This window comes from Esox lucius, chromosome 25 (genome assembly GCF_011004845.1).
Source record: "Esox lucius isolate fEsoLuc1 chromosome 25, fEsoLuc1.pri, whole genome shotgun sequence".
Lineage (NCBI taxonomy): Eukaryota > Metazoa > Chordata > Actinopteri > Esociformes > Esocidae > Esox > Esox lucius.
In genome coordinates, this window is record NC_047593.1 from 12,571,857 (window position 1) to 12,595,367 (window position 23,511).

Below are 23,511 nucleotides of genomic sequence, written 5' to 3' on the forward strand. Positions count from 1 at the left end.
CTAATGTTTGATTCTGAGGGAAATTAAATCTGGCAGAAGTGTCTGATGATGCGTTTCCGTTATCCAGAACCATCAGGGCATGATTTGAATCATTCAGGAGCCCAACAAAGTTGTACCGGGTTGTATTATGGGGTATTCACCCACTGTCTCGAGCAGGTGAAAATGCACTGGTGATGAACTGTACCTTCCTGATGTCAGTAAATACATTTAACCAAGACCAATATTATTCTTTAAATCGAGTCTTTGTTGAAACATATAAATGAGCCGCGAGGTCAGGGAAGATTTGGTTTATGGTCAAAATACTACGGCTAGGAGCTGTTGTTTGGCTCTACTCAAGGCAGTTTAAAACTAACATTATATCCACATTTCATAAGGCAACTGTTCCACATTTAACATTTTGAGGTCCTCCAAGTTGTTGACACAGGTCGTAAGAACGTCAATCAGTTCTTACGACCTGTGAAAACTTGGTTTTGTGAGATACCTTTGAAAAATAACAGGGATTTAGAATGAATACAAAAGGCGTTTTCAAAAATGTAAGAAAAGATTACGTTTCAAAATCTCTCTCAGTCGTACCTATATGTTGTTTGATGTCCTGTGGATTTGAGAGAAGAAATAGATGACAAATTCAACGGGAAAGTGAGCCTGTCAGAGCCTTAAGCAGCCCTGCTTAGAGGATCCAATGTTATTAAGGTGATGGTGGCGATCATATCTGATAGCCATTGTTGACATAAACTCAACCACTCAATGTTGTAATTTACTTATTGTTCCGAATGGTTACGACTTGCTGGACTAAATGTAAAACAACATGTGGCATGGTCTCTCCCTAAACAGGCACCGGGCTACTATACAGTGTGCTTTTCAGATGCAATTGTCCTACTTTTCAACCGAGTGTTTTTACTAGCAGGTCAGTGGGCCAGACTCAAACCCGTGCTGCAGCAGTAAATTGGTTTAAACCATTGGTTTACTAAGAGAAGTAACTACACATGTAATGTCACCCACTGGTTAAAATATGAGTGCTTGTTTGGACACAAGATAGAAATGTGTCCTTTATTTATAATATAATAAAAAACACATTTTTTACAGCAAAATACAAATGACAGGCTTGAGGCTTTTGAATGTTTGAGGCTTTTGAAGACAGTATATCTTCACTATAGTGGACATTGGTCTAGTCACTTTGGCATCGTTTATAGAGAGTCAGTATTCTAGGGTGTAAAACAATGGGTCATGTGACTAGTAGTTTAGCAAATTCATTTTCCCTGAGAGAAATGTGTAATTTGTTACCGCTGAAAGAAAGAATTTGTAACAGGTAATATAAATGAAAACCCAAATGCTGTCCATTGCCAATTGTATTTAAGTCATTAACAGCATTTCACTCAGAAGCTGCAGCAGAAAAGCTAATGTCAACTGCTGCAGTTCAAGGCAGAAGGCAGTCAACAAGGTAACTCTAAACCACATTCCAAAAATGGAATCTGACTGCAGCACTGGGAGAGAGAAAACCCCCCTGCTTTTACCATGTAGTATTTCTGGTCTTACAACGGCTCAATCTTTTGGATATGAAACTAACTACACTCACAAAAACAGTTTTCATGCATTTTCAAGAACCTGAAAATAAGCTAATGGAATGACATACGTTTTGAGAAAAAACGAAAATCAAAATGGCTGAAGAGTTGCAACAACCGCTAATGCAGCTAGCTAGCTTTCTGAATATGTGGCTCTGTATTGATCCTCGCGGCAGAATCAATGTGTAAAGCACATGTGCCTCCTGCCAGGGCAGGCTCACTCCACTCAGCCGTGCTCCGGTTAATGTTCAGAGCAGATGGATTCGACGCACTAATAAGGTGGTCGCCATGGCTACCGTGCACTCTGAAAGAAATTAACTTTGCGCCGCACAACAGTCCATCAAGTTTAGTCATATATATTGACTGTGGCACAGGGACAAAGGGGGCGGTGGATAGTCAGTGCGGTGGGGGGGTTAGTGAGCGGGGGTTGGGCAGCTTGTGAAGCCGGTTGCCGGTTTGCATGGCCACAGTGCACTTAGATTAGTGCACTTTTTAATTAGACCCTCAGTGTCACATTGCCTCGACGTGCACACGCACGTACACACGGTAGCTTGGGGAGCTCTCTGCGTGTAGTTTGCCTTACACGGGCCATTTAAGTCTTCCCTGAGCCGGGGGTCGGCTGGTTCAGAAGGGTTAACCCCAGGTTCACAAGTTTACAGCTCAGTCTAGGCTAATGATCAACCCCCCCCCCACACACACACACACACAATTTAGTCCTGGAAGTATGAGAACAGGGCCAGGAATTGGTTCATTGGTTGGAATCTGAACAGAAAATACTAACTGTATTCATCAAATCTCGGGCTTGGGTTTTGTTGGGGGCCGTCGCAAGCCGAGCCGATACTGTATCAATAAAAACACTGCAAAACCTCTCTCATGGTTGTTATGGGTGGACCAGTGACAGGCAGTTTGCAAATGACTCAGCCGGGATTCTTGCTGAGCCAGTTGTGTAGCTCCAGAGCAGAGGAAGGTAGAGGACGGACGCAGCCAACAACAAAGAGCCAGTCAGACAGGTTAACATTGACATCTGTGTCTGTGTAACCAGACACCTGATGGAAAAAGAAGTGAAGCGACTTCACATAGACTCACCGGAGGGTCTCTTCTGCCAAATTCACACAGCTCTTGCGCCTACCACCAGGATCAACTAAGTCAGGCTTATCAAGTCTGACTTGATGACTCAACTCTTTTTCCTAACCCCAGAAAAATATAGTTAGGCTACCTAAGTGATTAATTGTATTTCCCTGTCTCTGAAGACAGACAATCAGTGCCGGCTCCAGGCATAAGTAACATAAGCAGTCGATTAGGGCCCCTGAACCGCTATGGGGCGTCTGACTGCTAGGTGCCACCGACCAATAGAGTGGAGGCCCCAAATCGAGTTTTGTTTTGTTTAGGGCCCCCAAATGGCTAGGGCCGGCACTGCAAACCATTGCTATCAATTCACCTTGGACAAAATTGTAGTGTTAGAAGTAATTTTCATGGACGCAACACTGGTGAATAGTCAAAAGCACAGGAGTGGAGTGGCAATGTGATTGGTGAGGCAACGGAGAAGGACGTTGAAATTGTGGCACAGAACAGAGAGATGATCACAAAGACGGCACTGTATATCTTAACCACAGAGAAATGGAAGAGTCACATCTGCCTTTCATTAGATATATAAAAAAAAACATGTGTACAGTGGAAGACCAGGCCGGGTCCCTCTTTTAGGGGGTTTAGGTTTTCTCCTGGGATGAAATTACAAAGCGGAGCGGATGATGTTCACCGATGTGGGTTTAAGGTAATCTATTAATCTAGATACAAAGAAGTAGATCAAAAGGGACTTAGGAACAGTGTTATGCATATGGGAATGTAATTTAAGCACCGCAGTAAATGTAATGATAGTAAAAACAAACTAGCTGCCTTTAGAACTAGGTTACCACTAAAACTAGTTTAAAGATGTCATGAAGTAGGCCTTTTTACTGTGTTGGAATGTACAACCCCGTTTCCAAAAAAGTTGGAACGCTGCATAAAACGTAAATAAGAACAATGCAATGATGTGCAAATCATTTATACCCTATATTCAATAGAAAACATTGGATGGATGTGATTTTCAGGCCCTTAGGCGACACTGCATTAAAAAGAGACACGATTCTGTAGTGGACATCACTACATGCGCTCAGGAACACAATAATTACAACAGCATGGCTCCGTAGTAAACTGGTCTGCCTGCAGTCCAGACCTGTCACCCATTGACAACATTTGGCGCATTATGAAACGAAAAATACAACAAAGGAGACCCTCAACTGTTGAACAGCTGAAATCTTATATCAAGCAAAAATGGGAAAACATTTCAAAACTACAGCAATGGGTCTCCTCAGTTCCCAAATGCTTACAGAGTATTGTAAAATGAAGAGGTGATGCAACACAGTGGTAAACATGCCCCTGTCCCAACTTTTTTGAAACATGTTGCTGGCATCAAATTCATAATGTACAGAATTACTCAGTTGCAACATTTAATATGTTGTCTTTGTACTATTTTCAATAAATGATGAAGTATAAATGATCTGCACATCATTGCATTCTGCTAATATTAGCATTTCATGCAGTGTCCCAGCTTTTTTTTGGAAACAAGGTTGTATGTAAAATGTCTGGAGGATTTTAAAAGGACACAGCTCTTTGCATGGTAAAAAACACAACAACTAGATTAGACTGTCCAGTCTGCAGAAACAGTGATGTTCTCCTGGCCAGCTGATCACAGTGACAACAGAAAGAGGAAGGGGGAGGGGGGGAGGGAGTGAATGAGTTCAGTGCTCTAGGGCTCCAGGGTAGCCACGTGACCAACTATGCCTATATTATGTCACAATCTGGTGATTAGGCCTGTACTGGGACCAACAGGAAGCTGCTCTGTGGTCGATTAGAATATCTACAGTAAGCTAACTTGTACTAGAGACACACAAGGGAGCTAGGAGTGAGGGCTTCTATTATGCATGCAACTACATTATACTATGTCGGGATCTCTGAATACTAGCGGAGGTTCTGGGTGTTCCGTTTCTAGACTGTTCATTGACTGTACATTGATGATCTTTGTACATTGCTTGAGCTTGTTGACCAAGGGTGGTCAACGTGCGGTGCGCAGACCAAAACCGGCACATAATTATTATTTTGGCGGCAGAAGGATATGTAGCTCTTAGAGTGGATCGACACCTCAAGCCTGCAAGGGGAATTATTTGTACTAGAGTCCCAGTTTCTGGCTAATAATTAGATTTTTACCTGGTGAAAAAAGGGTACAGAAATAAAATTGACACACTGCAGATTTCTGGCCGAAGACAATCATCTTAGAGGAAAATATGGCTTTGGCGGAATCTACAGTGGGGAGAACAAGTATTTGATAACCTGCAAAATCGTCAGTTTCCCACTTACAAAGCATGTAGAAGTCTGTAATTTTTTATCATAGATAGTCTTCAACTGTGAGAGACGGAATCTAAAACAAAAATCCAGAAAATCACATTTTTAAATAATTCATTTGAATTTTATTGCATGGCATAAGTATTTGATACATCAGAAAAGCCGAACTTAATATTTGGTACAGAAACATTTGTTTGCAGTTACAGAGATCATACGTTTCTTGTAGTTGTTGACCAGGTTTGCACACACTGCAGCAGGGATTTTGGCCCACTCCTCCATACAGACCATTAGATTCCATCTCTCACATTGGAGAGTACCTATGATAAAAATTACAGATCTCTACATGCTTTGTAAGTAGGAAAACCTGCAAATCGGCAGTGTATCAAATACTTGTTCTCCCCATTGTACATGCCTAACGCTGTGATGGATGTTCCAATTCTGGACCCCTTTTCATATTTCAGACTGAGAAAATGCACGATTGTAGAAGAGAATGTCTAAATGAGAATGCTTCTGAGAGAACTGCTTCAGTTTCCAGCAAGTTACCAAAGAACAATGCGACCTATGCACTTTCTATATGAACAAAGGGTAAATGATATCCATATTGCAATGAAAAGACAACCTTTGGATTTGATATTCATCTGTAGCTTGTTACTCCAGCAGTATGCTTTGATCAGGGTATCATCTATCTTGTGAAAAAGGTCTGGTTTGGGGAACACACATGCTTGGTATCCATAAAGCTTTTACTAGCTTTACTTTTCTAACAGTGTATGGCTTTTAGTACAGTGTGTGTGAAAAATGTTGTAAGCAATGTTTTCATAATTACATTTCTGTAGTTTTATGAATGAAGACTGGCCGCCTCCCCTTGCCAACATAGTGATTCATTTTTCAGTAGTGTTAATGACAAAATTATTTAGAGACGGGTGACAAATTAAAGGAAAAACCTGAATAAATTAGTGGAGGAATATAACGAATGAAGATGCTTCCATACAGGTACAATTAAGAAATGAACATGCTATCATGCTTTGTTGAATGTATATAACTGATGAGCAGGTCCAGTTGACCGCGATTTTGGATCCAGGTGGCAAGAGGGAAGGATCTAAGGCTGTTTGAAAGAGGGTTCATTATTGGGTCTGTTCCAGGGTGACCCCACCCATAGGGGGTCACGGAATGGTTAGATGAGTATGAAAACGATGTGAATCATATGCTATGGCCTTCACAGTCACCAGGTCTCAACCCAACTGAACACCTATGGGAGATTTTGGACTGAAGTGATGGTCAGCTCACTCTACCCCCATCATCAAAACAGCAAATGAGGGAATATATTTTTCTTCCATCACTCCAGTAAAGTTCCAGTGACTTGTAGAATCCATCTACGAGTCCACTTCATGCTGGTTTTTCCTTTAATTTTTATGTGTTTTATTTTTAAACATCTTTGTATCTTCGAAATGTGTTATTCTGAAAGCCTCATTTACCCCCAATGCATGGCCAGCATAGTGATTTCAGACAAACACTAGTTGGTACAGGTGAGAAACTTTCCCTGTTTTATTCCATTGAAATGCAGATGTTCCCCTAAGCAAAATCTCAAAGGTGAAGCTTTGAGAGAGACAGGAGATAATTACTCAGAGCAACAATAGGTCATTCCCTGGTCAATGGCCACTGTGGTCATGGGGAGGTCAGGCTACCTGACAACTCAGTCCTCAGAGAACAGGTTTAAAGTGTCAATAGAAAAATTGAAGAAATATAAAAACAAAGCAGACTTTATTTTGATGAGGGGTATTTTTATTGAGGTTACTGTATAAGGCACCCACTATGCTGTACATATAGGGGTAAATGGACCTATGTGAAATTGTCCAATAGAAACTCAATTTCTTTTTTCTTTTTTTGCTGTTGATGTTTTTTTTATTAGATTGAGTCGATCCTACCCACTTGTCATTTTGCTGCCAAATGAAAAAAAACACATCTTTATTGTGTTCTAATCCCCAACCATTATTTTTTTTTTAAATCTTTTAGCTTTACAGTGTTGTCTTTACCTGATATCGCCTATAACTAAATTGATCGCTCAAGTTTTTTTTATTATCTTGGAAATATAATTAAATGTACTAGATTTACTATATTCACATTCATATTCACATTCACTATATTCACATTCCACAAAGGCCCCTGGTCACTCTGGTCGCTGAGCAACCGGAACTGAAGTCAGGGGTCATGGGAATGATAAGCACAGCAGCTTCAGGGAATAACTGTTGTCCTCAGTGGTTTCCTTGTATTCAAATGAGTATCCACATGTGCTGTAATGGAGGCCTAGTGCAGGCATTGAATAACTGGGGGCCCCACACCTCCATGGTCCGCGCAGGACGGTGGTGCCCACCCTTGGGATTGAGATCCCTTGACCCCGGAGGTTTTAGCCGTTTGTCTGTTGTAGAATGTTCTGGAAGGGGAAGCATTTACTGTTTGTTCTTGAATTGAAACTGAAGCAAACGGTACAAGACAAGAGAGAGGGGCCTATGTGAAATGATCCAAAATAAACAATTTATTTTTAATGTTTGGTGTAAAACTCTTTCCGATGCAAAATGTTTCGGCGCAAATGAATCCTGAATCTACTCCAGACTACCTTCAGTTTCTCTAATGTTAGGAAGACATGTACAAACTGAAAAGTAAGTCTAGTGATGTTGCCCATATTAGCAATATTTAATTACAAATGATGGATGATTTTAACATGCAAATGCACAGGATTTTCACACACACCATTTTGGGGTCATCCCAGACAACTTCTTGGGATGGTAGCTTCAGGCTGATGGATGTGGCAATCGATCGAGCAGCACTGTTATATTCAGGATTAATAGTCAGGCAACAGATCATTGACCTGAACACGTCCAAGTTGTGTTGGAGGTAAAGGGAATGCGCTGTCTTGTTCAAGTGAGTGAGGTTTACTTCTTTGGTATTGTACTGTTAGGAAGAAAACATTTCCTGAATATAAAATGTGTGCTAGCGGAGTGCTATATCACTCAGTGCTCTTAGCAATCTGTGGCCGTATTTAATCTAAACCAGGGAAACTGTCTGCTTTTATCTGATTTGACTTTGCTCATGTTATTTGCATTGACTCTACAAAGCTTACTCCTGTATTATGCTGCTGCCTAACACCTAGCTTTAATGTAATATAGTTGATAATGGCGTATTGCTGGAACAGTGTCCTGTCCATCCAGGCACCGGTCCAAAATCTGCCTAACCTTTTTTTAGTTTCCCCTGCGATGGAAAAAAAAAAACCTCGCTGAATTCCATGCAGCATGCAAATGTTTGGGTTTTGGGGAGGGGGAGAAAGCAGTGTCACAGACACAGAGGCCTTTTGTTCGAAGAGCCAGTCAAAGTAGTGTTGACAGCGTCACATGTCGAGAGGGGGAGGGGGTGGTTGATATGGGAGACCGTCTGAGGTGCCAGTGCATTATGATGCATTATGGGGGACTGGTGTGACACAAATCGCAAAATTTTAGGAGACGCACTGCGGTGGACATGTGCCCCAGTGCTCAGCTGGTCCAACTGCTCCTAGAGCAGGTGAAACTGATCCCAGAAACAAGTCAAACTGATCCTACAATTGGTCAAACTGATTCTAGAGCTGTTCAAACTTAACCCAAGAACTGTTTCTGGAAGAGGTCAAGTGATCCTAGACTATGTCAAACCAACCCCCTGACTGCCCTGAAACACGTAACTGCACCTTTGGTCTATAGGACGGACCATCTACTCACGCACTGGAACACATGTACACAAACACACACACACACCCTGCTGCTCACTTGAGTCTTTTAATATATCGCCTTCTGTTACCTTGGATACGGAGGTTTCGTACTCTCCTGCTTTTCCTATTCGTGCCTTTATACGTAGGGCCATCCAGGGGGTCTGTTGTACTTTAGGTAGTTTGATAGTAAGCATTGCTCTGAATACGCTGTGTGCCGTGAGGAATAACGCTGGTTTGGTTAGATTTAAATGCGTACTCCCGCTGAGTCACTTTATGAATACAGGCCCTGGACTAATACAGGAAACACGTGCCTGTTTCGTCTCACGTGACTCTTCAAAACAATACCAGCGTGGCTCTCTTAGTGTTGTCAATATTGGAGGCCTTTTCTTTTTTTTTCCTTCTTTTTTTCCCCCTGTAAATTCTGTATTTTACTATGGCTTTCTGGGATTCCATGTTGTGTTGACTCCAAGGCGGTGGACCGTGGAGTACCTACAGACAGTATTAACAAGGGAGTCGTACGCTGTGCTTGTGTCAGTGATGTCGTGTGAGTCGTGTTGTTACAACAGCGACTCGTTGCCAAGTCTTACCGTGATGTCCGCGTTAGCCGTCAACCAACTCTTCAGCTTGGCTGTTTACACAAGGATGAGCTAGCCGGACTCGGGAGCAATGTAGCGAAACAGAGGTTTGTGCATGGGAGCGAGCCCCGGAGCAAACAAGTCTTCCAGCTCTGTATTTATGTGAGGGATTTAAACCGCTGTAGCACGCCAGTCATCTGACCCAATTACAGCTCAGCGCAGTCGCCAGGGAAGAGGTTTCACTCAAGCGCTACAGCTATTTAACAGCTCCAAAACAGTCCAGTGCTGCCTGGCTAAATCATAGGGGGTTCTGACACAGTTCAGTATTGGCTGTTGTTGTCAGTAGTGTGTTAGCCACACAAAACAAAATATTTTATGCAGTAGACAAAGAACATCGTTAGACTTTGTCGGATACACATGAAATTGCAATGCGTGTTTGTCTGGGTGTGTGTGTGTGTGTGTGTGTGTGTGTGTGTTGCTTTTATTCAGTGTGAGAACACTGGTGTGAAAACACTTCGGTGTGAGAACACTGATTATATGCTCATTACACATCTGAATAAATTAAATAACTTTACACCCCACTGTGGTTTCAGAGGTTTGTTAGTTTCAACAAGACCGCACTGTGGTAAAGATCCTATAGTGAATGAGTTCAGAGGTTGTTTGAAATTAGCTCTGAACTGGTCACTAGACAACCCTGCGACTAAGGTAATGCGTTTTAATTAGCCTACTGCACAGAGATGCTTGAAACATCTGGGTCACAAATAAAACATCTATGGAAACACTGTGACTGTCGCCCCCCTTTCTATCAAGGATCAAAAAATACATTTTGTAGTCTGTTCACGTGTTTACCATGATATGTCTCTTTTGAACCCTCGATCACTACATTGACTAAAGGAACATTGTACATGCAAGAACACTTCGAAGCTGCACTGTCACGCCACATTTGTTCAGCCCAATGTGTTTTTAATCACATGGCGTGGAATGAAGTTTCACTATGTAGGCGTTTGGCTCACAGGAAATCAAGTTAGGAAATAGAAATGCAAAGACAATAAAACGCTATAAATTCACAGTGGAAGTACTGGATTTCTGATGGGCCGTCTGATCCATTTAAAAAAAATTGTGAGTGACACAAAACTCTCCCCAAAAAGTACAGGAAACCATTCATATCGCCAGACAGGAACATAATTAAAAGGCTGTTGGGTACAGAACGGGAAACCTGCACTTGAGATAACAGCTTTTTTTGGGACCATTCTGGACAAAATAAATAAATGCTTGAATGGCGGAGTGTGTGTGATTTACGAGTCCTCCTTGAATGTGCTTTAGATTTGCAGTACTGAAACAGATCGCCTTGACCCCTGTCCATAAAATCTTTTTCTTTATGATATGAAAGGCTAAACTGATCCTGGATCAGACCCCCCCCCCCCCCACCACCACCACCATTAGACATCCAGGGCCCATCCCATTTCCTCCACTTCTGGTCAGAACCGGAGAACGGCGGAGGCGGTCGTCCTGGCAGCTGTCACTGGCCAAAGTCACATACGACTGCTTGGTCAGTAGCTGCCGATAGACGCTGTCATCTAACCACTCTACCCCATAACTCTCTCCCTCTCCACCTCTCTGCTTGAAAGGTAGACACACACTGTTTCTTGGAGGGAGATGGGGAGCCGATGTAATCAAATGCAGTTAGGCTTGAGACGAGTTTCGAGCGTATTTAGGATCGTTTTTGCTGTTGTACTTCTATGCCCAAAATGACTATGATAATAAATCAATATTAGGTCTACCACAGAGCCATAAGCGCTGAGTTAGTCATGTGATTCAGCGTTGCAGTTCCACGTCCTTACTGGTGCACACTGGCAACATTGTCTAACCAACAGGACCTCGGGCTAAGGAAGTCCAAACCAACTGGCCAGTGCCCTGCCTAACCAGGACCCATGAGGCTCATAGGACTCTGGTCTAAAGTAGCGCACTTCATAGGGATTAGGGGGCTGCTTGGGAGGCTGTTATTGGACGTTTGAATCACATTCCTATGGACCAAGTGTGTTCAGTCCGCTTGGACAACATTCAAAAGAAGTGTCGAGATATACCGGCCAATCACGTGCTGCGGAGCCCGCACAACAGGGAAGTACACAGAGGATATGGAGAAGTTGAGGTGTAGCGTAATACCTGTAATGACATGGGCGAAAACATAAAACTCTCCTGAAATAAAATCAACGGTACATTGCGTAAAGCACGGCTCACTAACAAAAATACACTGCGGTCTGTTCTTGTATCGAAACATTTTGTCTGTTCAGATACAACCCAGGCTCAGTACCTTGAAACCCGTGGGACGACGTTTCGCCTTGCAGCAGGACATTTTACACGAAGCACATTACGAAAGCAACTGAGAAGTTTTTCAGGGCCAAGTGAGTCAGTTGACCTGAATTAAATCTAGCATGCGTTTCATTTGCTGTAGACAAGTTCCCCCAAAAACAAACAGGAGCTGGAGACGGTAACAGTACAGGGCTAGCAGAGCGTCAGGGAACAGGAGATGGCAAAGGTACAGGGCTATCAGAGCGTCAGGGAACTGGAGATGGCTGGGCTAGCAGAGCATCAGGGAATAACCCACTGTCTGGTAATTCTCTGGGTAAATTGTTGCCATGGTCAATGATTTCTTGGTTGCATGCAGACTCCAGATCTATAAAACACAAGACAGTTATACCTTCCGATGCTGGACATGAGATCAATGTGGTTTTGAAGCCAGACCCAGTCGACATGGGACACTTTTAGCTCGGTGTGTGCACTTACATGAGTGACTGTGCCATTGGACGCGCGCATGTGAAAATGTGTGCATGGGACCAGCACTCAAGCACTCAGCTGGGATCTTTGGCTTTGTTATCAGGGTACTGGGGGGGAGGGGGGGGTGTAGAGAGAAGGAGATATAGTAATGCAACAGAGAGAGATTAGAGAGAGAGAGATGATTTTTTTGTTCTGTTGGTGTGGGTGTATCCAACTGTGACAAGCTGCTCTGCTTCGTCCGGCAAGTATGAAACTCCGGAGTGGAGTCTTTCAGGACCCGGACCTGGGCTGCACATACAAAAACACCCACACACACCCCCACACACATACTGACTGGAACCTTTGACTTAGTTGAGCACAAACACCTTCCAGGGACAGGACGGTGACACAAAAGGATGTCAGAGGGGACTGGGGGCCATTCAATTGGGGCCATGTTTTCACGTATTTCCGTAGTCCATTTATTTTTATCATGCTTTTTCTTTGGAATCTTAGGTATTTTTCCGCTGTTTCGGTTTGTTGAAGTGTCGGAGGAGCCCATATTTTGAGGTATCTAACGAAGGGGGTTCCCCCGTGTTAAACAAAGGGAGGTTGTCACTTCTGATTAATGCGCTGGAGGGAGAGAGGGGACCCCCAATGCACTGTAAATCCAACACCAAGCAGATTAGCTCAGCAGTATATTCACACGTGCATTTACACGGGAACAGCAGCTTGCTGGAAAACCCAACATCTTTAGGGTCCCAATAGGCCCTCAATCTGAATTGACTGAATAAATTACCTCAGCTTTATTATTGGCTGATCGTCATCATGTCTTTCCAGTACAAGCAAGGCGCTGTTAATGCGGACAGCCATGACTATGGCTGCAATTCAGCTTAGCTTCCAAACCTATCAGATGTTCTGGTTCAGACCAGGCTACTAGACTGAGGCAGGCAAACCTATCTACTCAGTTCTAGATTTTTATAGATTTTCTTTCTGTATTATTTAATGGAAATTACATTGGGAAATGACTAGTAATTTCATGGCACTAACAGGGCCATTTGTCTATTAGCGGTGCAGCACCTATCTCTGTTACTATTTTATTGTCATATCCGTTGACCCCGCCGTGAACCGAGTTCAGCCTAGGAGTAGTGAAGAACAGGAACCTACACAGACGCAGGCTCAGAGCACAGCTCGGGGCGTTTTTCACATGGTGTGTGTCATGGACAGTACCAGGCTCAGAGCACAGCTCGGAGCGTTTTTCACGTGGCGTGGGTCACAGACAGACCCAGGCTCAGAGCACAGCTCGGAGCGTTTTTCACGTGGCGTGTCATGGAGGGGCCCAAGGCTCAGAGCTTGGGGGCGTGTTCACATGGGACACCATTGGACCTAATAAGACGTTAACGCGAGATCCTCAGTCGTCTTCTCTCCACCTCTTCCTACTCACAATGCCACTTCCAACCGACAGCTGGTCTGTTGTGACAGGGAGAGCGGGCAGGCTCGTTAGCGGGAGATTTAGCACCGACACCCTGGGTCTAATGCTGAGGGTGGCTAATGTCCTGGAGGGGTGACAAACATACACTCAATGGAGACATCATTATTCTTAGCCAGCCTGGCCTGAGCTTGGACTCACCGGTTACTTTCTGCCTTATTGTCGTCTCCCACCAGACAGTGCAACCGCTTCGCTGGAGGGGGCAAACATGAGCCAAAATGGCTAGATCTGACTTCTTCAAGTTAGTGTAATAGGGGAAATAAGTAAAAAACACGGCTCACTGTTGTGAAAAAAAGTAACTATAGTATAGCTTATGGGTTTCTTATGTCTTATGGATTATATTTTTCAAGTTATTCCCTCAACCGCGTTTTAATTATTCTGTCTAAAAGGAAGGCAACATACGCTGCGCATATTTCCTCCTGGGACTTTCAGTGCCGTCCTGCTGTTCCCCAGCTTGGGCGAAGGAGACCTCGTCTGCCAGAGCATTCACTGTGAAATATAACGTGTGCTTCAAGGAGCACAGGACAGTATTTTTCCAACAGGGTAAACAGTCAGAGTGCTGGTGGCATAGTACATAAACTACCCACTACGGTATGGACAAAATGACCCCTCCCTAGAGGTAAAAATAACTTTCAGCCCAGGCCTTGAGCGTGCTCTATGAACACGGTCCTCCCAGGCTTCTCCAGCCGGTGCTCCGTTTAAATCCTTCCCCCCATGGAAACCCCTAAGAACTGACCCGCTCGCCAACGCCATCGCGTTTCCCAGACACATGGAACACATCATTTGGAGAGTGGAGCTGAGTCTGTTCCATATTACCTTTTCTCTACATCCACTCATACCCCTCCCTCCTCAGTATCCTGACCCAGTTCATACTGACTGGGCCCCAACACACTTTGTAGCATGAGTCTACGTTCTCTTTGGACAGAAACAACAGATAGGCGCCCATCCGTCAATCTGTCAACATGCACATTAGTAAATTGGTGTTTTAAATAGACATCCAGACAGAGATCACAAGCCAAACTTTTCTCCTTGTAGTTGAAAGTTCTCTCATGCACTAATCGAGTTCAGGCTTAGAATAACAGTGTGTGTGTGCGTGTGCGTGTGTGCGTGTCCGTGAAGGTGACAGCTTCTCTTCCATGATCATAAGCAACTGTAATAGTCTCCAGATGTGATCGCCGGCCCCACTGACTGAACACGCGCACACACACGCGCACACACACACAAACACTCACACACAAACACACACACACAAACACACACACACACACATACCTCTGTGCCAAATGAAACATACCTTGCGTTCTACTTCTATGCATTATTAATCTATATTGTTTTTAAACACTAGTCTTTGGGTTTGGATACAGCCCAAAGAGAGTATGGAGCTTAACCTGCTTTAAGCAAAGGAGACCGTATAGATTGTAATCAGCTTTAAGCAAGGAAGATATGGGAATCTAAAGCTGGATTCAATTATGTTTTTCAAAGGTTGGGGACCATGTTTTTCTTATGGGACCGTAGCGGCTTGACGGCTGTGTCCTACAGGCCCCCCATGCTGAGACATAATTTAGTGGCCTTGAATCACAACGATTGCATACACATAGGGCTTCAGCTGGTTTCAGTTTTGAGAACGTTGAGAGTTGTGCTGCAATCATCAATGTGAAAACGAGACAAGGAAAGGAAGAGGAAGGAAAGACACAATATTGAGACCCAGCCAAGTGTCATCAGAACATGTTAGAGTATTGAGACCCAGCCCAGTGCCATCAGACCGTGTTAGAGTATTGAGACCCGGCCCAGTGCCATCAGACCATGCAGCTTTTGTCTTCCATAAATGTTAGCAGCAAGGTAACGATGCAATCCTGGCCTAATGACATTGTCAACCCACATTAGCATTGGACTGCACCACCCAAACCACCCAAACACATTGTCCCAGCAGTATTAAACTGAAGAATCCCCTTTCGAGCCACGGCAAGCTCCTGTTTGAGCCGTCTGCAGGAGAGTTTATCATAACTATGATGGATTTGACTGCGACTGGGTTCTGGCCCTTGTAATTGTTTCCCAGATCCCGCGGATGTGACATGCATTAATAATAGTGTGTGGCAGGCAGGAATCAATGCCATTGCTGGAATCTATATTTGCTCCCCAGGAGGCAGGAAGATAGGGGAAGAGATGGAGGACTGAGGGCTCTTTCATTCGTTCACTCTGGAGGGAGAGGTGCACTCCTGCATCCCAATACAACAGCCTGCTGCTCTGCTCTTCAAGTACTACCATAGGACTCTCAGTGTGGTGGAACTGCAGCCCTTCTCTGAAACACACAGGCGTTTTTGGGTTATGCCACATCGCGTGATTTTGCATGCTGAGAGATTCATGAAGGCATGTTGAGGTTCACTAAGATAATTTTGCCTTCAGTGTTCGGATGAAACAAAACCGAATGACTCAAAGTGAGCATTGTGGGATGCGTGAGCACGGCCTGACTCATGGTACGATGTGAAAGTCAGCTATCTCACTTCCTTCCTTGATCTCAAAGGGGCTGCCATTGCCTGACACTCCCATAGTGTGTGCTTAGATGCTATCTGTCGTAACTGCCAAACCAAAGGTCATAGACCTGTTGAATGTCAAAATCCATGTATCTGAAACTGTGGCATTCAAGTAAATGTATGAATATATCAAATGTATTAATTAGCATATCAAATATGTGAAGATATTTACATATCTGCGACAGACTTTTTGGTGAATAACAGATTTTAGTTTTGTTATTTCCCATTTTGGGCAGGATGGGCATAACCGCTATCATATCACAGTTAATCATTAAATTCCTTGTTTGGAAGCAATTTAATTATATAACATGGCCACAGATCAGCACACCATTTTCCGGGACCCATATTGGCTTGACAGAGCCACTTTTACAGCCAGTGGACAAATATCATTTAACACATCTTTAATATCATCTGTTAACAAACTTTTATCTTCCACACTGTCCCCTGCCAAACTGACCCCCACCGCCCTTCACTCATAGGCTATTTTGTCACATTCTCCTGCCTTTATTGCTAGCAGTTCTGCATTATAGACAAGCTAAATTGCATTAATGCATTGTCGAGCCATTGGGTACACCAGACACATGCTGCCCTTTGTTTGATACAAGCTGTGTCCGCCTGACAAGAAGGAGGCATGGTGGAGTGGCGGAGGAACACCGCTGGTATGCATTGGTTTACGAAAGCCAAGTGTTTCGCAACTTTTCTGTAAACACTCTCCGCTGCATTGGGCTGAGGCATAAAGCTTCCCTCGCAAAGCTGAGCCCCGAAGACAGCTGCTCTGTTTCGGAGCTGCGCGCCGTGAATATGCTGAGCACGCGAAGAATGCTGCAAACTGCTTCTGATGTTTTTTTTTTTTTTTTCTTTGTTGAGACCCCCCCCCAAACCCCCACCCCCACCACCTCGTCCTTTCTTGGAGCTGTCTATTCTGAGACAGTTGCTAATGCCTCATTGCGTGGGAGGAAAGATACGTGGGATTGGGTTTAGAGTGGGGGTTGGGGAGAGGGGGGTGTGCATAGATTGGTCATGTTATGTCTGCTTGATGCATTTTTGCCCGGGGTAGAAGTAGTCCCACTGCTGTGATCCAATCCTGTGACGTCCCGGGTTAATGTGAGGATGTAACCCTAACGTTTCCTCCCATACGTTACACCATTTCTGATGCAGTTTGTCTGCACTTCTGCATTTGGCCTGGTATAGATTTTTCCCCTCAATATCTTAATTTACCTGTCTTAAGGAAAACAAGATGATTATAGTTCACCACTTATGAATTGATGAAGGAAGGTACTCTCCCACTACAGCACTGCAGAAACTCTAAGAGGAGTTTAACATGATAAACATGCTAGTTCCCACGGCTAGGCATGTGCTGTTGTGTCTGAAACTCCATGTCGACAACGTTCTAATCTTGCTCCATGTTTGCCACACGGTTGAGGTGAATCTAATTCTGCTGCTTTTCAGCCGCCCACTGATATCCATTCAGGGCCAAATATAAACACATTGCTCAGCTGACCCTCTCACCCCAACTCAATGAACCCAGCCTGACGATGAGAGCAGACTGACTTATTTGTTGTTTCCCGTCTCTGGAATGCAAAGCATTGCCGCCCTTGCGTGCCATGTCCTTGATCCCTTTAGATTCGATTCGAGCATTCTAGTTTTTCAGTTTCAAACAAGTGTTATGGGAAAGCATGAGCTTGTTTATGAAGACGAATTGTTAAAAGAAAACCAAACTGTTTATATACAACCACCCAATACCAATTTGCTTGGTCCTCATTGTTTAAATGTGTAACCCTTGTACATACTGTATATCTGTCAGTTTTTTCTGCATGTCCTAGTAGTAATACCTCTCTCCCTCTGTCTCTGCTGCAGAACGCACAGAGGGCAGCCCTGTGGATGGACTCGGAGCAGGCCAGATGGCAACAGGAAAGGCCAGCCAGGAGACGGAAGAAAGTCCCTTACTAGCACATCTCGGCGCCAAAACCCAAGACAACCTGATCACCGCCAGTCACCAAAATGGCACCCAGTCGCCGGAAGGAGTGCCTCAGCAGATCAACGGGGTCGGAAACTGGAATCATCACAGCAAGGCTGGCACCGGGGGCGTCAACCCAATGAAGAGACACAGGGAGAACTGCAGCAGCCCTGCTGGAGTGCAGGGACTGTTTGACCAAGACTCTTATAACATGATCAACGGCGAGGATCTGAAACATGTGCTCAGCGACCAGGCCTTAACGGGCCTTCACCAGCCCAAGAAACTCCGAGCGGATTCTGAGATAAATGGAGGGGATGAAGGGAGAGAGATGTGGGACAAAAAGGACGTCAGTGACATAATGGACAATTTCCCTGAGCTGACAAAGCCTGGGGACTTTGACTGCGATGAGCCAAAACTGGATAAGAGGAACCTGAGTATTACTTATTCAAATGGAGGGGATATTTTCTCACTATCTAGGAACAAGCAAATAACTAACGGTGCTACAATGAGCCCCAACTCCATGGAGGGCACACCTGGTGATCTTCTAGAGAAAACTCTCTCTCGGTATTACCCCGAACAGGTATCCATCGCGTCGCAGGTGGGCACGCCAGCATCTCAGCCGGAAGCGGGCTTGGTCGACGACATCAGCTCGCTCACCAACGAACTCCCTGAACTGCCTGAACAAGCCACGACGCATTCGCCGACCTCTCTTACCTCAGGTTTCCCCGACATTTCAGCCCAAATGCCCACCTCAGAGCTGCGGCTGCAGCAGACCGGCAGATCAGCCCCTGAGGGACAAGGCAGAAATGGATATATATCCTCAGCTGCCCCGTATATGGTGAATGGGTATTCTAACAGTTATGCTGAAGAGCACCAGCAAACGCAGTCCGTGGACGCCTCCCGGCAACATCAGACCAGCGCACAGGGCATGTATGGGAAGCCCAGCCAGGAGTTTAACCATCAGAACTCTTTCATGCCCCCTGTGGAGCAAAGCACTCCCCTGCAGACGGAGGAGGCCGGCGGGTTTAGCCCCAGCCCTTTCCCTAGCCCAGGCGTAGGGAGAATGGGGCAGAATGAGGGGAAAGACCAGCAACAGTATGATATTCAGCAGACGGGGAGCTGTGGAGCCGGTTCTAGGGGCTCTCAGGACTCCATGGGCCTGGCTCCCCTACAAGGCGGCGGGGAGTCCGGATCACAGCGCTCCCTTCAAAACGGCATGATGGAGGACAACAACCAGCAGCAGAAGAGAGTCGGTGCTGATCCCGGCTGCACTAATCCCCAGATGGGCTGGATAGATCTGAACTCGCAGGGACGGGGCCAGATGCTGGAGCCCGATCAGGCGCAGAGGTTCCAGACGGGCGGGCAGAACTTCGACGTGGGACCCTCGGGAGGGGCCTACCAGCAGCAGAAGCCACGGCCGGCACAGTCGCCTCACCAAGGCCAACACAACACTGCCCCGGAGTGGCAGCAGCAAGCGAATTCAAAAGGCTCCTCTCACATGCACCAACGACAACAGCAGTCCCATCCACAACACATGGCCCAGCAGCGTTGTCCTCTCCCACCATCTCAACAGCAGCCTGGGGGCGAGAATCGTTTTCACACCCCGACGCAGGCAGAGCACCTATGCGAAGGTGACCCGGACCTAGAGGAGATACTATCTTTGCAGCCGCCACAACATCAGCGCCATCAACAGCAGCGTCCGCTGTCCCATCCATCTCAGTACGATGGACAGCAGTCGGTAAACACATCTCAGTCCGAGGACCCCAACCAGGGCCAGATGGACGGTCAACAGCTCCTGAATAAACTCAAGTTGGAGGAATACATCAGGCTTGAGAAGCAGCTGAAATCCCCCGGCGGAGGCTACAGAGGCCCGGGTGGTCCAAACCAGCCTGGCCACCAGCAACAGATCCGGTCCATGAGTCCGTCTGTGATGAGAAACAACAGTGGGTTCAGCCCCGCAGAGCCGTCGCAGAGCAACAGCGCACAACAGCCCCAGCAGATGCCATGGAGACACAGCAGCAACAACATGGAGATAGAGATGGAGCTGGAGATGAAGCAGCAGCAGCAACAACAGCAGCAGCAGCGTCAGTACACCCCAAGCCCCCGATCCAGGCAATACTCCCACCAGCAGCAGCCCCCCCACCTCCGACAATCCCCCTCCGACCACATGGACTTCCCCCTAACCCAGACCCCTCCGCAACCTCACTTACCACAAGGTGCTTTAAACCAGCAGGTGTCTACTCAGCAGCAGCAGATGTATCCGAAAATGGAGCAGATTCAGCCCGATTCTTGCGCCCAATACCAGAGGGGTGGCCCTCCACCCTTGGGGCACGGTGGCCCTCAGGGGGATTTCCAGAGGCACGCAGCGCTGAGGATGCATCTTCTACAGAGGCAGTCGGAACGTGGGTCCCTATGTCCCCCAAATCCACAGGGCCCGGGAGATTTTAAGCACGGCCTCCGGCCCGTCAAGTTGGAGAACGGGCCACGGTTCGAACACCCCCACAATCTGGGGCCCGGACCGCCACCCCTGATGCAGCGCCAACAGCAAGGTGGAGAGTTGGGTGTGGGTGGAGTCCAGGTGAAGCAGGAGTATAACCCCCAGCCTCAGGTGTCGTGCGGAGGCGACCAGAGTCAGAGCAGCTCCCAGCGAAGCATCCTAGCCACCATGGAGCAGACGTTGAGGCAGTATCAGCTCTCGCCCGTCTTTGAGAGAAAGTCCCTCATCGTCAAGTCCCCGAACAAGGTCAAGGTGGAGCAGTCGGGGGCCGTGACGGTGCTCTCGACCAATGCAGACCTCAGCATGGGGGCGGAGGACCTGGGGATGGGGGGAGGTCCTGCAACTAATGTGCTGAAAAGATCCCACCCAGACTACACCCCCAAGAAGGAGCCCATGCTCCAGAGCTTTATGGATTCTCCAATGAAGCTCCTGGATACCCCTATTAAAAACCTTCTGGACACTCCTATCAAGACCCAGTATGACATCCCTTCTTGCCACTGCGTGGGTGAGTCACAGTTGATATAATTTTTTTAACTAATTATTTGGTCAGTTGATGCTTCATCTGGGCATTGGAATTGGGCCCCTTCTTTGTTTTGATACAGAGTCCATCTCTGAGAAGGATGAAGGTCCATATTACACTCACCTGGGTGCCGGTCCGAATATCAAGGTCATCCGTGAAGTCATGGAGGCAAGGTGAGAACATCCTTTACCTTTTCCCACCGGAAGAATTTCTACAAACAGGTATTTGATGACTTCAATATTGAAGCAAGAAAGTTAGCCCAGGTCTATGCTCTAAATCCGCGGTTCCCAACTAAAGTAACCCCAACAGTACACATTTTCATTGTAGCCCAAGCCAAGTACAGCTGATTCAACTTGTCAACTAATGATCAGGCTGTCATTGAGTTGAATTAGGTGTGCTTGTCCAGGGCTACAACAAAAATGTGTGCTGTTGGGGGTACTCGAGCAACGGAGTTGGGAACCACTGCTCTAAATGATATGTTCATAGGCAATTTTACCTGGTTAAAAAACAGTAACCTATAAAATCCCTGGCATTGCTAGAACCACGGGATACCACCTGAGCTATACAGGGTTATATTAATTTGCAGCTATATCCCATGCTGTATATAGTATAGCTGAACAGTTATTCTTGCATTTTAAGGTCTGGGCTAACTGGCAGTGCCATCCGAATTGAAAAAGTGGTGTATACCGGGAAAGAGGGGAAAAGTACACAGGGATGCCCCATAGCAAAATGGGTAAGTATGAAGTATGACGCTATACAACCCCTACATTATCACATTGAAATACCCTCTGTTGCCCTAATCTGGGTTTGAACCAGGGATCCTTGGCAAACATTGACAGCAGTCATGAAGCATGACCTGGTGCTGAAAAAAGGAGACAACTGCTAAAATGTCCGATAGCTAATTAGTACAGGATGTTTGTTTTCCATAAACCCTGAAAAGATGTGTATTAACCCTAAAAAGCTGGGTAGTACCCTTGATTAAAAGCACTTTTTCTTTTTTACAATTGTATTATTTGGTGATAAGAATCTAGAAAATATGTCACCATAAAGTTATTGCTTACAAGGTAATCTTTCAGCTAATAAAAAGCAGACATGGAATGCCTCCAATGTCACAAGGAGAGCAGGAGAATATATGTGAGATATGGAATACAGGATTGGTATAAACAGTGGAACAACATCATAGTTAAGAAAATTATTGAACACACGTTCAACAATAAACATTTACAACATGGTCGTTGTGGAGAGAATCTTTACTGTATCAAAGTAGCCTGCGCTATCACACTGCTATCTCAGACCAGGTCCCTCTGGGGAAAAAAATACATAAATCTTAATGACTGTCCTGGATATACAGTCGAATAAAATGCATTTACATAACTGTGTGTGTGGGGGGGTTCTAGGTGATCCGGCGTGGTGGTGTTGACGAGAAACTCTTGGTGCTGGTCCGCGAGCGTGATCGGCACTCATGCGCAACGGCGTGCATCGTGGTCGTCATCCTGATCTGGGAGGGTATCCCCACCAGCATGGCCGACCGGCTATACATGGAGCTTAGCGAGACGCTCACCAAACACGGGGCGCTCACCCAGCGCCGATGTGCCATCAATGAAGAGTAAGGGCCTCTCTGTATTTGTCCGTAAATGGTTCTAAACACACCATAGGACGGTGTTAAGACAGCTGAACCAAGCACACACGTTGTTTTCAATTATTGTTTTCTAGTGTTAAGACAGGATTTATTTGACACGGATAATTAAGTAAAAAGCACAAGGGGATGTGGAATATGGCCAGTATACTTTGGCTAATGACTAGTCCTAACGGCTAGTCCTAACGGCTAGTCCTAACGGCTAGTGTTAGGCATGACACATTGTGTAGTGTTTAAATACCACAAACTACCCAGATTCATAATTTATTTTATGTTACTATCAATTAGAAAGGTAAAAAGTTATGTCATCCTGGTGGAATACTGTAAACCAAGTTTTATTAGCCAATCTGCATTCAGTATTCAAACAACTTGGTTTATAATCTCAGACAACACTGCGTTCGACTACACAAATATTGTGACATGTTGTCTTCAAATTAAATAAGGTTGAAATATGTAGAAGCAGAAAAATAGTGTATACAGACACCCAGACGGAGTTGGAGATTCACTGTTCATCGTTTGTGGTCTCCTGGGGGCTTATCTTGCAAACTCCTAACCCCTATTTGAAATGAGTAACCAGCTGGTGAATTATTGATTGTTGAACGCTATCCAACCCAACCCACTGTCAAGAGGATGCAATCTCACTTGTTATGCCATTGTGTTGTTTGTGACAACACTAGCTCCTCATAATCATCCTACTGTCATCCCACTGTCATGTCAGTCATGCAGTTAGACATTCAGTTATCCTACTGTTTTTTTACTGCCATCCCACTGTCATGTCAGTCATGCAGTTAGACATTCAACCATCCTACTGTTTTCTTACTGTCATGTCAGTCATGCAGTTAGACATTCAGTCATCCTACTGTTTTTTTACTGCCATCCCACTGTCAT

At 45.4% G+C, this 23,511-nt stretch overlaps 2 protein-coding genes across 2 annotated transcripts in view; one reads left to right on the forward strand and one right to left on the reverse strand.

Moving 5' to 3' along the window:
- The window catches only part of cxxc4 (CXXC finger 4), a 74,962-nt gene extending 65,633 nt beyond the window's left edge, over positions 1–9,329 (reverse strand). The window contains exon 1 of the mRNA XM_020043861.2: positions 9,255–9,329. The gene's annotated coding sequence lies outside the window, so the exon portion shown is untranslated. The remainder of the gene's footprint in view (positions 1–9,254) is intronic.
- The window catches only part of tet2 (tet methylcytosine dioxygenase 2), a 41,149-nt gene that overhangs the window by 9,233 nt on the left and 8,405 nt on the right, over positions 1–23,511 (forward strand). The window contains exons 2-5 of the mRNA XM_010888523.3: positions 17,871–20,972; positions 21,070–21,160; positions 21,627–21,720; positions 22,385–22,593. Coding sequence (XP_010886825.2) covers positions 17,915–20,972; positions 21,070–21,160; positions 21,627–21,720; positions 22,385–22,593 — 3,452 coding nt within the window. The 5' untranslated portion in view covers positions 17,871–17,914. The remainder of the gene's footprint in view (positions 1–17,870; positions 20,973–21,069; positions 21,161–21,626; positions 21,721–22,384; positions 22,594–23,511) is intronic.